This window comes from Suncus etruscus, chromosome 5 (genome assembly GCF_024139225.1).
Source record: "Suncus etruscus isolate mSunEtr1 chromosome 5, mSunEtr1.pri.cur, whole genome shotgun sequence".
In the NCBI taxonomy this organism is placed as follows: domain Eukaryota; kingdom Metazoa; phylum Chordata; class Mammalia; order Eulipotyphla; family Soricidae; genus Suncus; species Suncus etruscus.
Window position 1 is genome coordinate 144,727,651 of NC_064852.1, and position 21,185 is coordinate 144,748,835.

General features: G+C 38.7%; 1 protein-coding gene across 1 annotated transcript in view; it reads left to right on the plus strand.

Annotated features, from left to right (window-relative positions):
* The window catches only part of RSPO2 (R-spondin 2), a 179,542-nt gene that overhangs the window by 109,641 nt on the left and 48,716 nt on the right, over window positions 1-21,185 (plus strand). The window contains 2 exon segments of the mRNA XM_049773926.1: window positions 9,700-9,764; window positions 9,766-9,889. Coding sequence (XP_049629883.1) covers window positions 9,700-9,764; window positions 9,766-9,889 — 189 coding nt within the window.

Below are 21,185 nucleotides of genomic sequence, written 5' to 3' on the forward strand. Positions count from 1 at the left end.
GAAGGATAAACACAGAATGATAGCACTTTTCTGAGGTACTCAGAATCTACACCATATGGACATTGAATACTCAGGAATAAACACAACAATCTAATAGGGTAGAAACTCCAAGCGAGCGAGCAGCCTCTAGTAGGACCTAAAGCATGTGACCATCCAGACCACCGAAACAATCAACTGCAAACCACAGACTTATATAACAGGACCTACGACTCATAGAACATGTTTGGGCAAATTAACATTTCCTTTCTCTCCTTTCTTCTACCTCTTCTTCCTTATCATCTTGATTTTCTATTTTTTAACCTTATTTTTACTATATTTACCTATTTTTCTGTTCTCTTATCTTTTGCTCTTTTTTCCTCTTTTTCTTGAGCTATACCTAAGCTAATTATGTATCTTTATTCAACCAGTCCTAAGAGCTCAGACCCATCCTAGTAGGGTCAGACCTCTAACAACAGCTTAAGAACAGATCAGTATTGTATGTTTTTATGTAAGCATGAGTACATAGAGAGAGGACTCCTCTATGAGAGCCAAGTCTAAATTGTAAACAACCCATGCCTATTATGTATACAGCCCCTCCTATACACTATTCCTCCTCCCCACCTTCAGAAATCCTACTAACCCCTCCACATTTCCAATTCGCTATCCTGACTTATTAATGCTTTTTACTCTCAGTTCTTAACCCATTAGGTATCAAGACGACTGCCTCCCCCAATAAGCCATCACCCAGATCCCAAGCGATGGACACCCACCCAGCCCCACATCTCGTCACCCAGCAAGAATCTACAACCAACACCCCTGCTGACTCATGATCTGTGGCCCTCCTTCTCACCCCCCAAATGTGGACTGTTGTTTGAAACCAAACTGAGCTCCAGAAGGTTACTTACAAGAACTCTACCCGAGCATTTCTGCCAAAAATCATTTCTCAATCTCAACAAGACCAGGGCGTGTGATGAAAATGTACTCTGGATTTCAATCCCCACAAGAAAATCTCAAAAGACAATGGGAAAGCCTATATTTCCTTTATAAATTTAAGACCTATATAATACTACCTCTTAACCTGATTATTCCCAAATATAAGTTAGTCTCCTGCATCACTTTGTTCCATTAATATTTTTTAAACTTATTTTTATTTATTGTTTTTTCTTTATAAATATGTGTATATATGTAAGCTGAGGATAATAGCTCAGGTCAAAACCAGGGCATAGAGATGATGGAGCCTGACCTCTCACCCCTAAATGCACCAGCAATATAATATACCACCATTTCTTCTTGCAAAGGTATAGTAAAAAGGGGGAAATTTTGCATATTGAAACAAGCTCTTATCTATTATGGATAAGAACTCATATATTTTAAAATACAGGGGTACTTCCCACCTTGAACATATGTCATGTGGTCCTAATTTAGACTCCATGTGATTAGAGAGTGACCGTCCAACACTGAACACTAGATCTCAGACATAGAACTGACATAGTTCTCCGTAACAGCTCCAGGAACCAAACTCCCTCTGAGACATTCTTAATACTGCTCTGACACCATCATGTACCACTTTTGATATGACACCCTCATAATGAAGAAACTGCAAAAACTTGGACGAAGAGCTGATTATCTTACCTCACCTCCTAACGATAAGATGAATTCAGAAGATATATCATCCTTTGATTGGTACAAAAACCAACTTTGATATCTACAGAAGACTGACTGTGATAACCATGACTGGGCAGAACTTATCCTGAGACCAATAAAAAAGACCCTAATCTAGGCCTTGGCCTATGATCTGTAAAATCAAGATCTCTAACTCCAGAGGTCTGAATGAGACAACTGCAACTGAGCAGATCTTCTGGATATATAAGGAAAGACTCTATTCTATGCTTCATCCTAGGATTGGGGCAAAAACCAACTACAGAAGACTGATTAAAACAACAACGATGGAATAGAACTCCTAGAACCACAAAAAAAAAAAAAAAAAAAAAAGACTCCATCCTAGGCTCCATCCTTGGATCTGTGCAAATTGCAAGATCTCTAGCTACAGAGGCAGGATTTCATCATCCACGATGGAGCAGAAAGTTTCCAAACACCACCAAAGGACCAAGGGGGAAAGTAGAAGAATATGTATGGAGCCTGTAATTATTCCCATGACAGTATACTTCAAGGTCGGAGAAACCCTGTATCTCTTAGGCCAAGGAAATTCCCTTTCTAATGTCCCCAATATTAACTGTGCCTATGCAAGAAAAAAAAAAGAGAGAGGAAGCACACATTAACTTTTTTTTAAAATATTTTTTATTTAAACACCTTGGTTACAAACATGATTGTGGTTGAGTTTCAGTCATATAACAGGACACCCCTCATCACCAGTGCAACATTCTCACCACCAATGTCCCCAATATCCCTCCTCCCCACCTCACCCCGACCTATACTCTAGACAGGCTTTTTGTTTTCCTCATACATTCTCATTGTTAGAATAGTTCGCAATGTAGTTATTTCTCTAACTAACCTCATCACTCTTTGTGGTGAGGTTCATGAGGTGTGCTGTAACTTCCAGCCCTCCTCTCTTTTGTCTCTGAAAATTATTGCAAGAATGTCTTTCATTTTTCTTAAAACCCATAGATGAGTGAGACCATCCTGCGTCTTTCTCACTCTCTCTGAGTTATTTCACTCAGCATAATAGATTCCATGTCCATCCATGTATAGGAAAATGTCATGACTTCATCTCTCCTGATGGCTGCATAATATTCCATTGTGTATATGTACCACAGTTTCTTTAGCCATTCATCTGTTGAAGGGCATCTTGGTTGTTTCCAGATTCTTGGTATGGTAAATAGTGCTGCAATGAATATAGGTGTAAGGAAGGGATTTTGTATTGTATTTTTGTGTTCCTAGGGCATATTCCTAGGAGTGGTATAGCTGGATCTTACAGGAGCTCAATTTCCAGTTTTTGGAGGAATCTCCATATCCCTCTCCAGAAAGGTTGAACGAGATGGCATCCCACCAGTAGTGGCTAAGAGTTCCTTTCTCCCTACATCCCCGCCAACACTTCTTGTTCTCATTCTTTGTGATGTGTGTCAATCTCCTTGGTGTGAGGTGGTACCTCATAGTTGTTTTCATTTGCATCTCCCTGATGATTAGTAATGTAGAGCATTTTTCCATGTGCCTTTTGGCCATTTGTATTTCTTCTTTATGAAAGTGTCTGTCCATTTCTCCTCCCCATTTTTGATGGGATAAGATGTTTTTTTCTTGTAAATTTCTGTCAGTGCCTTATCTGATGGGTATTGGGTGATTAGTTTCTCCAACTCAGTGGGCGGCTCTTGTATACTGGGCACTATTTCTTTTGAGGTGCAGAAGCTTCTCAGTTTAATATATTCCCATCTGTTAATCTCTGCTTTCACTTGCTTGGAGAGTGCAGTTTACTCTTTGAAGATGCCTTTAGTCTCAATGTCCTGGAGTGTTTTACCTATGTGTTGTTCTATATATCTTATGGTTTTGGGTCTGACATCGAGGTCTTTCATCCATTTGGATTTAACCTTCGTTCATGATGTTCGCTGGGGGTCTAAGTTCAATTTTTTGCAAGTGGCTATCCAGTTGTGCCAACACCACTTGTTCAAGAGGCTTTTTTTGCTCCATTTAGGATTTCTTGCTCCCTTGTCAAAAATTAGGGGATTGTATGTCTGGGGAACATTGTCTGAGAGCTCAAGCCTATTCCACTGATCTGAGGGCCTGTCTTTATTCCAATACCATGCTGTTTTGATAACTATTGCTTTGTATTACAGTTTAAAGTTGGGGAAAGTAATTCCTCCCATATTCTTTTTCCCAATGATTGCTTTAGCTATTCGAGGGTGTTTATTGTTCCAAATGAATTTCAAAAGTGCCTGATCCACTTCTTTAAAGAATATCATGGGTATCTTTAGGGGGATCACATTAAATCTGTACAATGCTTTGGGGAGTATTGCCATTTTAATGATGTTAATCCTGCCAATACATGTGCAGGGTATGTGCTCCCATTTCTGCGTGTCCTCTCTTATTTCTTGGAGTGGAGTTTTATAATTTACTTTGTATAGGTCCTTCACAGTTTTAGTCAAGTTGATTCCAAGATATTTGAGTTTGTTTGGCACTATTGTGAATGGAATTGTTTTCTTAATGCCCATTTCTTCCTTTTTACTATTGGTATATAGAAAGGCCATTTTTGTGTGTTAATTTTGTAGCCTACCACCTTGCTATATGAGTCTATTGTTTCTAGAAGCTTTTTCGTAGAGACTTTAGGGTTTTCTAGGTAGGAGTATCATGTCATCTGCAAATAGTGAGAGCTTGACTTCTTCCTTTCCTATCTGGATTCCCTTGATATCTTTTTTCTTGCCTAATCGCTATAGCAAGTACTTCCAGTGCTATGTTGAATAGGAGTGGTGAGAGAGGACAGCCTTGTTTTGTGCCAGAATTTAGAGGAAAGGCTTTCAGTTTTTCTCCACTGAGGACAATATTTGCCTCTGACTTGTGGTAGATGGCCTTAAGTATATTGAGAAAGGTTCCTTCCATTCCCATCTTGCTGAGAGTTTTGATCAAGAATGGGTGTTGGACCTTATGAAAATTTTCCCCTGTATCTATTGATATGATCATGTTTTTTTTTATTTTTCTTGTTGTTGATGTTGTGTATTATGTTGATAGATTTATGGATGTTAAACCATCCTTGCATTCCTGGGATGAAACTTACTTGATCATAATGAATGATATTCTTGATGAGGCATTGAATCCTATTTTCCAGGATTTTGTTGAGGATCTTTGCATCTGTGTTCATCAGGGATATTGGTCTGTAATTTTCTTTTTTGGTAGCATCTCTGTCTGGTTTAGGTATCAAGGTGATGTTGGCTTCATAAAAGCTGTTTGGAAGTGTTTCCCTTGTTTCGATTTCATGAAAGAGCCTGGCCAGGATTGGTAGTAATTTCTCTGGAAAGGTTTGGAAGAATTCATTAGTGAATCCATCTAGGCCTTGGCTTTTGTTTTTGAACAGACATTTGATTATCGTTTTAATTTCATCAATAGTGATGGTGGTGTTTAGATATGCTACATCCTCTTTATTCAACCATGGAATGTTATGAGTCTAAAGATGTATCCATTTCTTCCAGCTTTTCATTTTTAGTGACATAGGTTTTCTCAAAGTAGTTTCTAATTACCCTTTGAATCGCTGCAATATCAGTAGTGATCTCCCCTTTTTCATTTCTAATACAAGTTATCAAGTTTCTCTCTTTCTTTGTTAGTTTTTTTTAGTTTTTGATAGGCCATTAGGTCTATCAATCTTGTTTATTTTTTTGAAGAACCAACTTCTGTTTTCGTTCATCTTTTGGATTGTTTTTTTTTTATTTTATTTCTACAATGTTGTTTTTTTTGCTCTCAGCTTTGTTATTACCTTCTGTCTCCCTATTTTTGGTTCCTTTTGTTCAGCACTTTCTAAGTCTATGAGCTGTGTCATTAATCTATTCAGGTTGGCCCCTTCTTCCTTCCTGATGTGTGCTTGCAAAGCTATAAATTTTCCTATCAGGACTGCTTTTGCTGTGTCCCAGAGGCTCTGATAATTTGTGTCTTTATTATCATTGTTTCCAGGAAAGTTTTGATTTCCTCTTCGATTTCATCTCAGACCCACTTGTTATTTAGTATGAGGCTGTTTAAGTTCCAGGTGTTAAAGTTTTTCTTCTGTGTCCCTTTGGAGTTCACATATTATTTCAGAGCCTTGTGGTCAGTGAAGGTAGCCTTGCAAAATTTCTATCCTCTTAATATTATGGAGATATGTTTTTATGTGCCAGCATGTAGTGTATCCTGGAGAATGACCCATATACATTGGAGAAGAATTGTATCCAGGTTTCTGGGGGGTAGAGTGTCCTATATATGTCTACTAGGCCTTTTTCTTCCTTTTCTCTTTTCAGGTCTAGTATATTCTTGTTGGGTTTCAGTCTGGTTAACCTATCAAGTGTTGACAAAGCCATTTTGAGGTCTCCCACAATTATTGCGTTGTTTTTGATATTATTTTTAATTTTTGTCAACAATTGTGTTAAATATTTTGCTGACAACTCATTCGGTGAATATATGTTTAGGAGAGTGATTTTTTGTTTTTGTTTTTGTTTTTGTTTTTGTTGGGCTAGTTGATTCGGCAGAAGAGTTGTTAGACACTCCTTAGTGGAAGAGAGTGATTTCTTCCTGCTATACATATCCCTTGATTAATACAAAATGTCCATCTTTGTTCCTGACAACTTTTCTGAGTATAAAGTTTGCATCATCTGATATTAGTATGGCCACTCAAGCTCTTTTTATGGGTGTTGTTTGCTTGGATGATTTTCCTCCAGCCTTTTATTTTTAGTCTATGTTTTGTTCTGACTATTCAGTGTGTGTTCTTGTAGGCAGCAGAATGTTGGGTTGAGTTTTTTGATCCATTTAGCTACTCTGTGTCTCTTAACTGGTGCATTTAATCTATTGATATTGAAAGAAAGTATTGTCATGGGATTTAGTGCCATCTTTCTGTCGAAGTTTGGTGTGTCCGTTGGTCAGTGTTGCCTTAGAGTAGGTCTTTCAGTTTTTATTTAAGGCTGGTTTTGAGTCTGTAAATTTTCTGAGCTGTTGTTTATCTGTGATGCCGTGTATTCTTCCTTCAAACTTGAAAGTGAGTTTTGCTGGGTGCCTTTTTGCAGGCGAAGCATTTATTTCATTGAGTTTTGTCACTATGTCTCACCACTGCCTTCTGGCCTTGAGTGTTTCTTGTGACAGGTCTTCTGTAAATCTCAAGGAGGCTATCTTGAATGTAATTTCCCTTTTTGATCTTGCTGCTTTCAGAATTTTGTCTCTATCTGTGGGATTCATCATTGTGACTAGGATGTGTCTTGGGGTGCTTTTTCTGGGGTCTCTATTAGTTGCTAATCTTCAGGCATGCAGGATTTGATTGCATATATTCTTTAGCTCTGGTAGTTTCTCTTTAATGATGTTCTTGACTGTTGATTCTTCGTTGAGATTTTCTTCCTGGGTCTCTGGGACTCCTATGATTCTTAAGTTGTCTTTGTTGAGCTTATTATAGACTTCTATTTTCATCTGTTACCATTCTTTGACTAATTTTTCCATTGTCTGATCATTTGCTTTAGGGCTTTTTTCTAATCTCTTCCACTGTATGGAGTTGTTATATATCTCATCTTCCAGCTCACTCATTCTATCCTCAGCTTCTGTTACCTGTCGGAGAGTTTATCCATTTGTCTGCCTATTTGAGTACTGAGTTTTTCAGACCTGTTATTTCATCTGTTATTTCAGTTTGGAGTTTTCTGATTTCTGTCTTCTTATTTTCTTGGTTCTTATTAGTGTTCTGTTCAACTCGATGTATGTTTTCGTTGAGTTCTGTGAGCATCCTCCATATTTTATTAACTCCATATCTGAGAGACTGACTAGTTGGTTGGCCGTTTTCTGGTCATCAGTGTTGCCATTTTCATTCTCTATGCCTGGTGCTGGCCTGTGTTTTTCACCATTGTCACACTTGCATTGTGGGTTCTTTTATGTGTTGTAGTGGTATTCATTGGCAAAAGATGTGCATAGCCTTGCTCCTCTTGTTCTACCCTTTCTGGGTGGGTCGACTCACCTCTAAGGAAGTGGAGCCCTTGGATGTTGAAGCCACACACACAGGATCAAATCTTAGGCCTGAGCATGCAGCAGAGAAGAAAATCCAGAGAGATATGCTGGGCTTCAGAGATCTAGCACAGTTCCTAGTGTGATTTTTTTCTGCGTGTTGCAGTGGGGTTCATTCATTAGAATGAGTACAGGGCTGCGAAGTTAAGTGGAGCGGACGCACTCTTCTGGAACCTCTAGGAGAGTGATTTTGCTGGGCCCTTTTTGGCTCATTCAGGAGAGCTTCAGGACAGAGGACAGTAGAAAAATATACACAGGCAATACAATCTCTTGAAGTTGGGCAACTTTTGTTTTTTTGCTATTGTTGTTATTTGTTTCTTGTCCCCCCCCCCCGGGTTGTGTGTGTGTTTTGTTGTTGTTTTTGTTTTTATTTCAGGACTGTGGTTATTGTGTGGTTGGTACTTTATTGCTGTGGTGCTTTTCGAGTTTTTTGTTTGATTTTTTAAAAAAAAATTTTTGGTACTGTTGTTGGATTTCCCCCCTTTTCCCTTTCTTCTCTTAAACTGATATTTACAGCCTCTAGAAGGACTTCTCCATTTTTTGCTTGTTTGATTTTTGTCCCACTTTATTTATTTATTATTTATTTATTTATTTATTTATTTATTTATTTATTTATTTATTTATTTATTTATTTTCTTCTCTTCAAACAGAACCAAATAATTTAAACCATCTTACCTCGTCTCACAAATTGAAGGGGAAATAATGGAGGATACCAAGACCAGACAATCATATGAATATTAAGTAGAAATAAAAAAAAATGATCAGACTTGCTAGACACAGAGGGGACCACTTATACTAGCAACCCGGGTGGTAAAGGCGAGGGATATGGAATGCATTCTGGGAACAGCAGTGGAGGGAGGACAGCATTGGTGGTGGGAGTGCCCCTGATTCAATATCACTATGTACCTAAAAAATTACTGTGAAAGATTTGTATTCCACTTTGGTCAAAATAAAAATTTAAAACAAATAAACAAACAACAAAAAATTTAGAAATTTCAGCAATTTATCAGATGAACTAGTATTTACACTGATTTAGCTAAAGTTGTTATAATAAATACTATAATTTCAACATTTAAAAAAGATCATGTTTTTAAATTATTTTGTTTTAAGATTGTCTACTTCGTTGCTTTAGGATATACAAACTCTTGGAAAACTGAACCAAGTCCAATAGTATATGCTAGCTTCTTACTTTTGGGGGGTGTACAGTTGGTGGTGCTATGGGCTTATTCCTTAGCTCTATTCTCAGAGTTCACTCCTGACAGGGCTCAGGGCCCTATTTGGGATTTGAACCTATTTGAGATTAATCTGTTTGGGATTTATTTATTGATTTTTGGTTTGGGGGCTACATCCAATGGTGCTCAGGGGTTAAATCTGGCTCTGCACTCAGAAATTGCTCCTGGCAGGCTCAGGGGACCATAGGGGATGCTGGGGATCAAACCTGGGTCTGCTCCTGGTCAGCCACGTGCAAGGCAAATGCTCTACCACTGTGCTATACATCTGGCCCCCATTGGGTTTTAAACATATATTTGGGAATTAAGTCCAGTCAGATATGTATAGGGGAGATACCCTATCCACTGTATTATCTCTCTATTCAAGAATAATAGTTTTTATTTATTTATTTATTTATGATTTATTAATTGATAGGTTTTTTGGACCACACTGGGATGATACTCAGGGGGTTACTCCTGCTCGCATTCAGAAATCACTCCTGGGCAAGCCTCAGGGGACCATATGGGGATGCCAGTAATGAACCAGGTCCATCCCGTGTCAGCCGCATGCAACACAAATGCCCAGTCACTATGCTATCTCTCCAGCCCCCAAGAACAGTAGTTTTTAAATGACATATGTTGTGGGTTTTTGTGTTATAGATGAAAATATTAAACTCCCCAAAGAGAAGCATAGGTCTGTGATAGCTGTATAATTTAAATTTTGTCTCTTGAAGGTGAATGTGTGGGAGAAAAGCTGCTTGCTAACTTAGATGACAGGCTCGCACAGGGCTATAAAATTTTTATCTGTTTTTTTTTTTCTTTACTCTTTTTTTTCTTTGTTCTTTATTAGAAGGATGTGAAGTTGGTCATTGGAGTGAATGGGGAACGTGCAGCAGAAATAATCGCACCTGTGGATTTTAAATGGGGTCTGGAAACTAGAACCAGGCAATTGTGAAAAAAGCCAGCAAAAGAACGATACCCTTGCCCAACAATTGCTGAATCCAGGAGATGTAAGATGGCCATGAGACATTGTCCAGGAGGTGAGTCCCTTTCAGTTCTCTTCTGAATCACTTGATTCCCGAGCAGAATTCTCTATAGAAAGAAAAATTTGATATTAACATCGATGAGGCAGCCATGTTTCACACAGTATTACTGAGAAACAAATGGGGGAAACATATGAATAGGCTATTTCATTTGCTTTTATAACATCTTGAGGATCACTGAGAAGAGTACTAGGAACTCTCAAGGTCTGTGTGCATGCTATTACTTAATTTTGTTTGGGGGGGCCCGAGCAATAGCACAGAGCTTAGGGCTTTTGACCATGCGCACAGCCAACCCAAATTTGATCCCCCAGCATCCCATATGGCCCCTCAAGACTTCCAGAGCAAGACTTTGTGAGCATAGAGCCTGGAGTAACCCCTGAGCAGCGTTGGGTGTGGCCCAAATAACAACAAAAAATAACTTCCTTCATTTTGTTTGATAATGAACCATCAAAGTGGGGGAGTTTATGTCATCAGGGATCTGCAGATATTGCTCTGGGGAAGTGTTCAACTTTGAGTTGAGAGGAGTTTAGATTCAAAATGGTTTATGGAATCTCTAAACTCATTGGCATCATTACTTAGTTGAAGATGACAACTTCAAATAAACTTGCCTAAACACTGAAGGGAATAAAATATTGTCTTAATGTTGCCACAATCCATTGCTTTCCTTTGTTTTGATAATCATTTGTGGAAAACAGCTACTGGTATGTATGTGTTTATTCCTGACTTTCAAGTAATTGTGCTGATTTGCAGCGGATTATTCTGTAATAGCAGGATTAGGGCCCATTTACAAATTAGGAGACAAGTACATGGCCCAGGTGCTGGTTGCTGTCTAAGTCAGTATCTGAAATGCAGTGCTTAGCCATCACTGTGGTGCTTCAAACATAATTGCCTGTTACTGTTTATCTTGCCGCCAGCGGATGCCTGCGCTGCCAGTGAAGACGGTGGTTTTTTTTTTTTTTTTTTTTTTTTTTTTTTTTTTTTTTTTTCCTAGTGCACAGAATAGAAAAAAGCAAAGAGGAAGGTTATGTATTGGAAAGTTGCCACTATAAAATAATCAAAACTTTTGCTTGCCTTCATTCTTGCCGATGGGGCCTTGCTTTTTGGCTTTGTAGTGAGGGGCCAGGGAGGAAAGAGAAAGAGAAAGAGAGAGAGGAGAGAGGAGAGAGAGAGAGAGGAGAGAGAGAGAGAGAGAGAGAGAGAGAGAGAGAGAGAGAGAGAGAGAGAGAGAGAGAGAGAGAGAGAGAGAGAGAGAGAGAGAGAAGAGACAGCTGCTTTAGTCTTTTGGTTTATAGCACTACACAATTCTTTGAGAGAGAGAGAGAGAGAGAGACGAGACGAGAGATAGAGACGAGAGAGACAGAGAGAGAAAGAGAGAGAGAGGACAGAAGGAGAGAGAAACTTAAAATGGATTTTGATCCATGGTAGGCTGCCTCTATGATCCATGCAAGAAGACAGAACTTTTTTAGACTTGAAGACTTGATCCAGCCTTTGAGAGCTATTAGATCCAGATTCAGAAGCTACCATTAGGAAAGCCTTGTTTCCTCTTGATTTAATTTTGCTTTCCTTTGCTGCCCTATTGAAACAACATTTTCTTTTGTGGGGGGGGGGTCTGTGTTTCACTACAAGGATGGTTTTGTTCACTTAAACGGGGTATTTTTCAGGCAAAAATAAAGAAATATTTTCTTACAAAACTAAATAAGCACTTCTTGGATAAGCTAGAGAGCATTTAACTGCAACCTTGTGTTAAAAACAAACCTGATGTATTCAGGTATTGGAAATAAAGACTTCCTTTGTTGTATATTGTTTATATAACTATCCTCTACATTTCTCTTCTAGCTACATGTCCCCCCAATTGTGGTTTACATTAATAGCAAAAATTAACCTGAAAATAGCTACCCCGAACAAATATCTTATGTGTAACGAGAGCCAGCACATTTCCTTTCCTTCCAACTAATTTTGACCTAGTCCTTCCTTTTGTTGGAGAATTTTGTAGCGGGCATGTGTGTTTTAGTCTTCAGCAATATCCTACCTTAAGAGACTAGACCCCAACACTGTCAACAACTTAAGTTATGCCAAAACAAATGCTTTATCCATGATCTGCTAATATCCTCTTTTTGACAAGTGAATTGGTAACAAACTCTCTGATTGAATTTGCCTTTTGACTTTACTGAGTACTATGTATTAGGAGAGACAGGCTATCACACTAATTCCTGTATCTATATTGTCAGCAGAATAAATTCAATATTTCTATAGTCTCACACGTGTGTGAGTTTTTAAATGTCATACTGAAATTGGCTGCATCAAAAGGGAAATCATATAGAAATGTTGGTAGAAATTAAAAAACTTGCAATAGAGACCTTTCCTTTTCCTTTTTCTTCTTTTCTTTTCTTTTTCTTTTTTGTTAATGGAGGAAATGAAAACTAGAAAATAAGCTTTGGAACTTGAGCACCAATTGCTAAAAATTGGCATAACTTCCAGGGGAGCATGGCACCTTGCCTCAGGTGAGAGGCGGGAAAAGCGTCTTTCTGGGGTAGTTCACGGTGATTAATGGAAGAATGGAGACGAAAACACACTATTTATCCCATTTTACATCTTGATTTGATTTCAGTGATCTGCTTTGACAAACCATGCAAAAATTTAAGTCGTAATCAGGTTGGGAATACAGGCATTTTTCAGATCTTTGCCACATATGTATGGATTTTTCTCCTGTCGGAGCCAGGCTTAACCTGATTGCACACAAACGTAGCTTAACCTCCTTCACACTAAAGCACCGCTCCATTTAACATCAGCTGCTTTCTGTTACTGGAAGGCATAAATGAGAGGGTCAGCGTAATGGAATAGGTCTCTAAGTGTATAACATATCACACTGAAAACTATTAAAAAGGAAAAGAAGAAATGGCTGTAGGATCTAAGAAACAACAACAAGGTCTACCCGAGCCTGGCTTTTTTCATAATTGTCACAGGCTTATTTGCTTTTAAAAAGAAATGCCTAGAAATATCTTAAGTCATGGGTGAATTTACTATTTTCGTTGACTGTCTTCGCTCCTAAATGTTTCTCTTGATTAGTTGCCTTTTCTTTCTCTTCTGATTGCAGAATGTAATTGCTTGGACTTTCCAACTCTTGTTTTTTTTTTTTTTTTAGGATTTTGTTCTGATAATCAGGATATCTGAGTTTCTGTACACTGTCAACTCATTAATTCTGTGACCCTTGGCAAGTCACTTAACCTCTCTTGGCCTCTATTTCCGCATGCGTAAATCGAAGGTCTCAGGGTAGGTGATCTCAAAAGTCCTGTCCGATTCTTAAAGGCAACAATTGTAAGACTAATTGCCAAAAGACACAGACACAGTCTGTGGTTTGGGGTAAAGGCTGAGAAAGGGATTTGTTTACCTCTGAAGCATCGCTTCATAACCAAAGAGGGGGAGCCCTTCCCCAGTAGCAGCTTTGTCTGGGCATTTGCTAAGCTTTGCACATCTGGTAGCGTTCACTCTCCCTTTGCTGCCTTCTTCTCACAGGTAGTCAATGCTCAAAAGACTAAGCCAAATTCTAATTCTACCCATACTCCATGGCTTAGCTTCTGAGCTAGAAGAGGATGAAGCAAGGGGAAAATAAAAGAGAGGATCATTAAAACCCATGAAGAAAAGTATATAGTGCAAGAAAAAGGAAAAAGTATGATCAATGGGCATATGAAAGGGGATTAAGAATGGACTATGAAATGAGGTATCATGTCATTGCTGAATATCACTGATTTCACTCTTCCTTCCTCCCAATTCAATATATTAATTTAATATATATGTTGAGACTAATCTATTTATGTATAATCTGCAGCTTCTAAAGGAGGTATGTCAAATTCTTCCTGAATCATGTCATACTTTAGACAGAATATTAATGGATCTTTTTGAGCTTTTAAGGGGCATATTTTGAGCTGCAGACTCAAGAATTGTGTTTTGTGAATATTCTTGCTTCCCACTCTGTATTAGGAAAGAACGAGTGCCTGGGTAGCTCTTACTGGTCCAAGGGAATTCGCACGTACTTCCTAGTTGTTGAACCAGCGTTGTCTGGCTACCTAGGAGACTTAGATTTTGTTTCTTTTCCTGCCGCTTATGATAAAAATTCAGTGATTCAAGTCATGACTGCCTAGCATCAAAGTTCCGACTAAGCTATTTCTCCGCCCTGACATATCGTCTTACTTTTGTTCTATAAATACTTTTACAGAAACATTCACTTCCTGCCATCACCACCTCCTCCCAAGGCCTTCCACCTTGCAGTAGTGAAAAATACCCCAAAGTACTTTATTTATAAATGCCAAAGAATTGAATCACTGGCTTGGCTTTTTGTCTGAACCCTCCCCAGGAAACCTCCTTCTCCTTTTATATTTGAGGTTCACTAGTCTTTAATTCATGGAGAAAAGACAGTGTGCCTTCATGATTCCCCCCCCCCCCCCCATTACCCATTTCTCACAGCAGAGCTCTAGCTGAGTGTACTATGTGCTGAAGCATGTTCTGCAGCTTCTACCCACCACAGAAGTCTGGAATCTGATTTGGACCCCTGACTCCGTCTCACACATATTTCAATTAGACTGTTAAAAACTGTTAAAGTAATAGTTTATTGTTGCTATTTGGTTTGGGGTCCTACCTGGAAGTGGTCAGGGATCACTCCTGATAGGGCTCAGGGTACGATGTGGGGTCTGGGGACAGAACCCACACTGGCTGCATTTATAGCAAATATCCTACCTGCTGTACCATCACTCCATCACTCCCCGTAAAGGAATTTAGTGATTCTCCAAATCAGAGTCCAAGAACTGTCCCTTTCACTCACAGTTGCTTCAACTGACCAGTAAGTGACAGACAATATGGAACTCTTCTGTAAACACTTGGGTTTTCTCAAAACTGGGCTAAAACTGAAGTAGGACTCTTCCCAAACATCTGCTTGAGAGTCTTTCCGTTTGAAATCATTGTTCTTCTTAGGAGACATTGCTTTTGACACCACTTTTTATAAAGTGGTTTTAAGCTTGGTAGACAGCAAAAGGAACTAGTATTTAGTAACTTCCAGAACCTTCATCTCTGTACACATCTCCTCTTTAAAAGGCAATAGTAATGAGGACTTTCTAATCTCTGTTTTCTGTCTGTAAACTGACAGCAACATATGGACTAGGTATTAGATGATATAACAAAAGATGGTTGTAGATTGTGATGGATTAAACCAAGACCAGGAAATAAGCACATTTTCAGTAGGATAGGGTCAAGAAAATATGCTTTAGACATATGTTCTTTATTTTCTTCACATTTTGTTTACATTTGAGTTGCAATTTATGTGGTCTGCTTTATTCATGCCAATCTCAAGAGCAGTTTGGAAGAGAGGATAAGAGAAAAACCATTTTTGTTTCCCTTAGAAAATTGCAGTTGCCAGGAATGTTGATAGTGTAGTTTTTGTATGAGGAAAATATCTAAAAAGTGGGAAATTCTTGTTATTCTTCGGTTTGCTTACTCAAATATTTTATCATTTTAAAACCACTGATTTGTCACTTTGAATTAAACAAAATTTACTTCCCAGATATTCTGGGATATAGAAAAATTTAAAATGTTTAATAATTGTAATCTCTGATCAGAACCCACGAAGCAGCTACATTTTAACTCTTAACATACAAAATTTCTGGTTAGAAATAGCAGGTTAAAGATCTACCTGCCTCCAAACATTTCTCTTCATAACTAAAAGTATCCAACATTCCTGCATCAACATTCTATTTTGTGTGTGTGGGGGGGGTCATGCCCAGTGATGCTGAGAGGGTTACTCCTGACCCTGCACTCAGGACTTAATCCTTCCAGTATTGGGGTCCCATAAAGGATGCTAGGGAGCAAATCCAGGTCAACTGTATGCAACACAATTGCTGTACTAGCCCTCTGACCCAACATCAGCATTGTTTTTGTTTGTTTTTGGACCAAACCTGGTGGTGCTTAGGGGTTACTTCTGGCTCTGAGCTCAGAAATCGCCTTTGGCAGGCTTAGGGGATCATATGAGATGCTGGGGATTGAACCCAAATTCGTCTTGAGTCAGCAATATGCAAGGCAAATGCCCTATCACTGTGCTATTGCTCTGGCACAAGCATCAACATTCTTAACAAGTTTTTAGGTATATCTTGGGCTGTAGGCCCTGCATTCACTATGCCCCCTTATCCCCCCACCTTTTAATATTTTAAACTTATTTCCTAGAAGGCAATAGGGAATGACCATTGGCATCTGCTTTGGTTATAACTTTTGTGTTTAGATTGATAAGTTTAGATTTCCTTATTCTCATATTTCCTTCGTCATAGGTTTAGGATATATGATGCAAGAAAATTGGTTCTATTGATATGGAGCATCAAAGATCTTTTGGAAGGTCATTGATACAGGGCGGAGATCACTAGACATTCAGAGAGGGGAGAGTCCAGGTTAGTCTTGGGCATAAACACTGGGGCCTCAGGGAGAACAGAACACATGTGCAGTGCAGGCCCAGGGTGGGACTCGAGGACAATTGCTCCTCCCACTTTCATTTTGAGCCTGATTCAGTGCCAGCCTTGCTTGCCAGAGGGGCCAGGGCATGAGAGGGTGCAAGAAACCACACCTTTGTGCCATTCACTCCAGCTCCCATCTGGAATCTGAGAACTCAATTTAATTACAGCGTGGAGCAACATGTACTAGTCTCTTTTATGGGGACTTGTAAAAAGCATTTCTCAACTACATATGTGACTGAAGGCCCAGCATCCTACATACAACAGGGCAAGGACAGGAAAATTCCAAAGGGGCTTTGCTTTTTATGAATTTTACACAGCAGTAAGCTACTCTGATCTTAATGTAAAATATATATATATAAAAAAAAACATTTTACCACACTCTAAAATAAAAACAACTCTAATGGGACACACATGGTGGCTGTGGTCAATTTTCCTATTATGTAGAAGGCTGCCCCAATCCTCCTTATGAGATAAGAAAGTTTCTTTGGGATGTCCCTTTGGTTTTTCAGAACAACTTCCTTGTCCCCTCTGACACCTTATTGGAAACTTTCAGTAGTGATGATAAAGAAAGAGCAGGCCATTGACTCCAGAGATTTCCTGTAACTCCTTCTCCAGTTCCTAGAGCTAAATGGAGCTGGTCTGGAACTCACTCATGGGTTTCTTTCAGAATCAGGAAAAACCTCTTGGAGCAGGACAGATAGCACAGCAGTAGGGCACCTGCCTTGCATGGAGCCAATCCTGGACGAATGTGGTTCAAATCCCATATGGTCCCCCAAGCCTGCCAGGAGATATTTCTAATTGCCGAGCCAGGAGTAACCCCCCGAGTGCTGCCGGGTGTGGCCCAAAAAGAAAAAAAAAATCAGGAAAACCTCTTAATGGAAATGATGACAGAGCTTTTTTTTTTTTTTAACTTAAAGCCCTGTTGCCATCATACAGAAGATGCAGAAATGATAAAGTACTTTATGCAGTACAAAGGACAAAACATCTTAAATGATGATTTACCTATAATTTAAAAGTCAAAAGCAGTAGCTTGTGTTTTGCAACTAAGTGAACTACTAGATAATACTTGGACCCAATATTTCTTTGTGTCAGTATTTTTTTATAGCATTTGAGGACTTGATGAATGAGAAATAAAATATTTGAATTTCTAAACCTGAAGTATTTAATGATTGGTGTTAAATTTTTTATATCATCCCTGCTACTCAAGAGTGATAATGTGAAAATATATAGTATAATAAAACAAATGTAAAGGTTTAACTAGGAAAAGTTTTGAATTAAAGCTCAATTAGAATCTACTTTTCCATGTGGCTATTAGTTGGTTATATCTGAGTTTGAATCTGGCAAAAATTTGGACTAGGTTAAAGGAAAAAGAAAAATGTAAATATGAAACAACTATGACTGAAACAAATGATTGCAAAATGCAATATCAACTCAACAGATTTTGGAAGAAAAAGCCACAAATAAATGTATATTGAAACATAGAGTACTTATACAATTTACAAATATGAATATATGCATTTACTCTAACTTAATGATGCAAACACTATTTGCAAATATCTATAAATATATTTGGATACATGTAAACTTTGGAATAGTACATATGCATTCATATGAATACTCATGCATAAAATCATATTTATATGTGGGATGGGTGAGGCACACATAATCAAGAATGAATGCTAATTTTCACCCAAAAGAACATATTCTAATTATTAGAGAGTTAAACATTAAACCAAGTTCTCAATGACATTCAGAATAACAAGCCTACAATGCACAACAATATTCTCAACACAAAAGTGAGTTTACACGGGGCCGGTGAGGTGGCGCTAGAGGTAAGGTGTCTGCCTTGCAAGTGCTAGCCAAGGAAAGGACCACTGTTTGATCCCCCGGTGTCCCATATGGTCCCCCAAGCCAGGGGCAATTTCTGAGCGCTTAGCGAGGAGTAACCCCTGAGCATCAAACGGGTGTGGCCCGAAAAACAAACAAAACAAAACAAAACAAAACAAAACCAAAAGTGAGTTTACAGGAGATACCACTGTGATTGTATATTCCTTGCCTAACTTTGAAGGAATAATTTGTGAATTATGACTGAGTGGTATGAATATTAAGAATTTAGGATTTTTTAACTTAGTTATATGAAAGGATTATCTACTTATTTTTCTTACTGTACATTAATATGTTTAGAAATTTCCAGTATATGAGCTAGAAAATGTGCTTTAACATTGAAGCTCAGTACTCTTAACTTATCCACAGTAAATATTTTGTTTTTTTGTTTTTGTTTTTGGGTCACACCCAGCAGCGCTCAGGGGTTACTCCTGGCTCCACACTAAGAAGTCATTCCTGGCAGGCTCGGGAGACCATAGCAGGGGTCTCAAACTCAATTTACCTGGGGGTTGCAGGAGGCAAAGTCGGGGTGATCCTTGAGTGCAAAGTCAGTAGTAAGCCTTGAACATTGGGGGGTGTGACCCAAACAACTAAAACAAAACAAAAGAAAAAGATTCCTCTAGGGCAGGGCTACAAAATGTTGTACAGAGGGCCACAAACTGCCCGCGGGCCGCGAGTTTGAGACCCCTGCCATATGGGATGTCGGGATTCGAACCACTGTCTTTCTGCATGCAAGGTAAATACCCCACCTCCATGCTATCTCTCTGGCCCCTCCAGTAAATATTTTCTATATAGCAGTGTTTTCTTAAGATTAGAAATTGAATATTTTGAGAGGTTTTTCTAGTGAGTATCTCAAGTCCTAAACTAGTAGTTCAAATAATTTTATATATTTTTTGTTCTCAAAAGGTGACCTTCAATTACTTTAGTTTTAAAATCATTTGATTTGGGGCACAGTTGTAGCACAGTTATAAGGCATTTGCCTTGCATGTGGCTGTCCTGGGTGGGAAGTTGTTTGATTCCTGGCATCCCATATGTTCTCCAGCCTGCCAGGGGAAATTTCTGAGTGCAGAGCCAGGAGTGACCCCTAAATACTGCCAGGTGTGGTCCCAAAATCAATCAGTAAATAAAGTTTTAAAAAAATGTTTTTTATTTTATTTTATTTTTTTTAAAGGACTGGAGTATAGGGCATTTGCCTTGGATATGGCTGATCCAGGACGGACCTCAGTTTCTGAGTGCATAGCCAGGAGTAGCCCCTGAGCATCACTGGGTGTGGCCCAGAAACAAAACAAAACAAACAACAACAACAAAAAATTTTATTTGACTTGTGTGAATAGGTGAATTAAGAGTAAATGCTCTGGGCCCGGAGAGATAGCACAGCAGCGTTTCCCTTGCACGCAGCCGATCCAGGACCAAAGGTGGTTGGTTCGAATCCCGGTGTCCCATATGGTCCCCCGTGCCTGCCAGGAGCTATTTCTGAGCAGACAGCCAGGAGTAACCCCTGAGCACCACCGGGTGTGGGCCCCCCCCCAAAAAAAAGAGTAAATGCTCTAAATTAAGCTGAATTTATTAAACTATGTTAGAATTTGCCTTCTAAATCCTCTTTTGAGTCTGTTTCCCTAATATGATTCTGATGGCTAATATTGTAGCTGATTTTTCAATAAAATAAAAAAAAATAAAGAAGCAATTGTATATGGAACATAGATTGCCATGTCCATAAATTTATCATGTCAATTATTTAACATCAAATAATTATACTGGGGATATAGTACAATGTGGCATAATGCTTACCTTGAATGGAACCAAGCCAGGTTTAATCCCTGGCCCTCTCTGTGGTTCCTTAGGATAGTCAGAAGTGAGCTCTGAAGCTCAGAGCGTAGAGGAAGCCTGGATTACTGCCAGGCATGGTTCTTCACCAAAACAAAACACTATAGGCATCTATTTGTATTTCTAAAGAAATGGTGCATATTTCAGGCCAGAAAGATAGCTGAAAGGGTTAAGTGCTTGCTTAGTGCATTAGAAATACAGATTTGGTCCTCGGCACCCGAGGTCTCAAGCACAACTGGGAGTGACCACCTAGACCAGAGCAGGCAGTAGCCTCTCAAAAAATACCTTGTAAGGTTCCCAGTCCTTTATTCCAATCCCAAAATGAAAAAAATTGGAAATGGGACATGGTAGAAACAGATTCAGCCTATTTAGGAAAGAAATAATATAAAATATTATATCATTATAGAATAACCAAAAGCATGCTTGCTTTTCAAACCAGCAATTCTCCCTTGATCCATATCTTGTATCTCTTTTACTTGTCTCTGTTTTTATGTTTGCCTATTTTCCTTTCTGGAGTAGCCCTTTTTCTATCTTGAACCCATACTTCTCATTTTCCCCCACTCATATCTTTCTAAATAAGTTTCAATTAAAATGATATTAATTAAAAAGAAAGCAAAACTGAATTTGCAAGTACGAGCAAATATTCTCATGAACCTTGATAGTTAAAGGGGAAAGTCTTATTTTTATCTGTGTGGGCAGGGAACACTTTCTGAAGAGCACAACTTAAAATACATTCAGATCATGCAGATGGAAATCCTATTAGAAAAGAAGGAGAACCTGTCAGACAAGAGAGAACATTGTAGGTGGAAATTGCAATGACAAAATGCACCTCTGGTGTCCAAGGGAGGTGGAACATCCTATGTCTAGGCTGAAGCTCAGAGTTTGTGTGTGCAAGTCACATGAAAGCAATAAGTTGCTAACTAACTGAAGTGATGATTTGGAGAAGGCATAATTTCTTTTATTTCACCTTACATGCAAGGAAAGTCTTCTGCAGGTTTTGAGTCTAGAGGTAATTAATGGAAAGCTAATTGAAAAGGGTTGATGAGGTGTTAGAATAAAGCGGGGAAGGGAGATAATTCAAAGGGGTACAGCTCTTT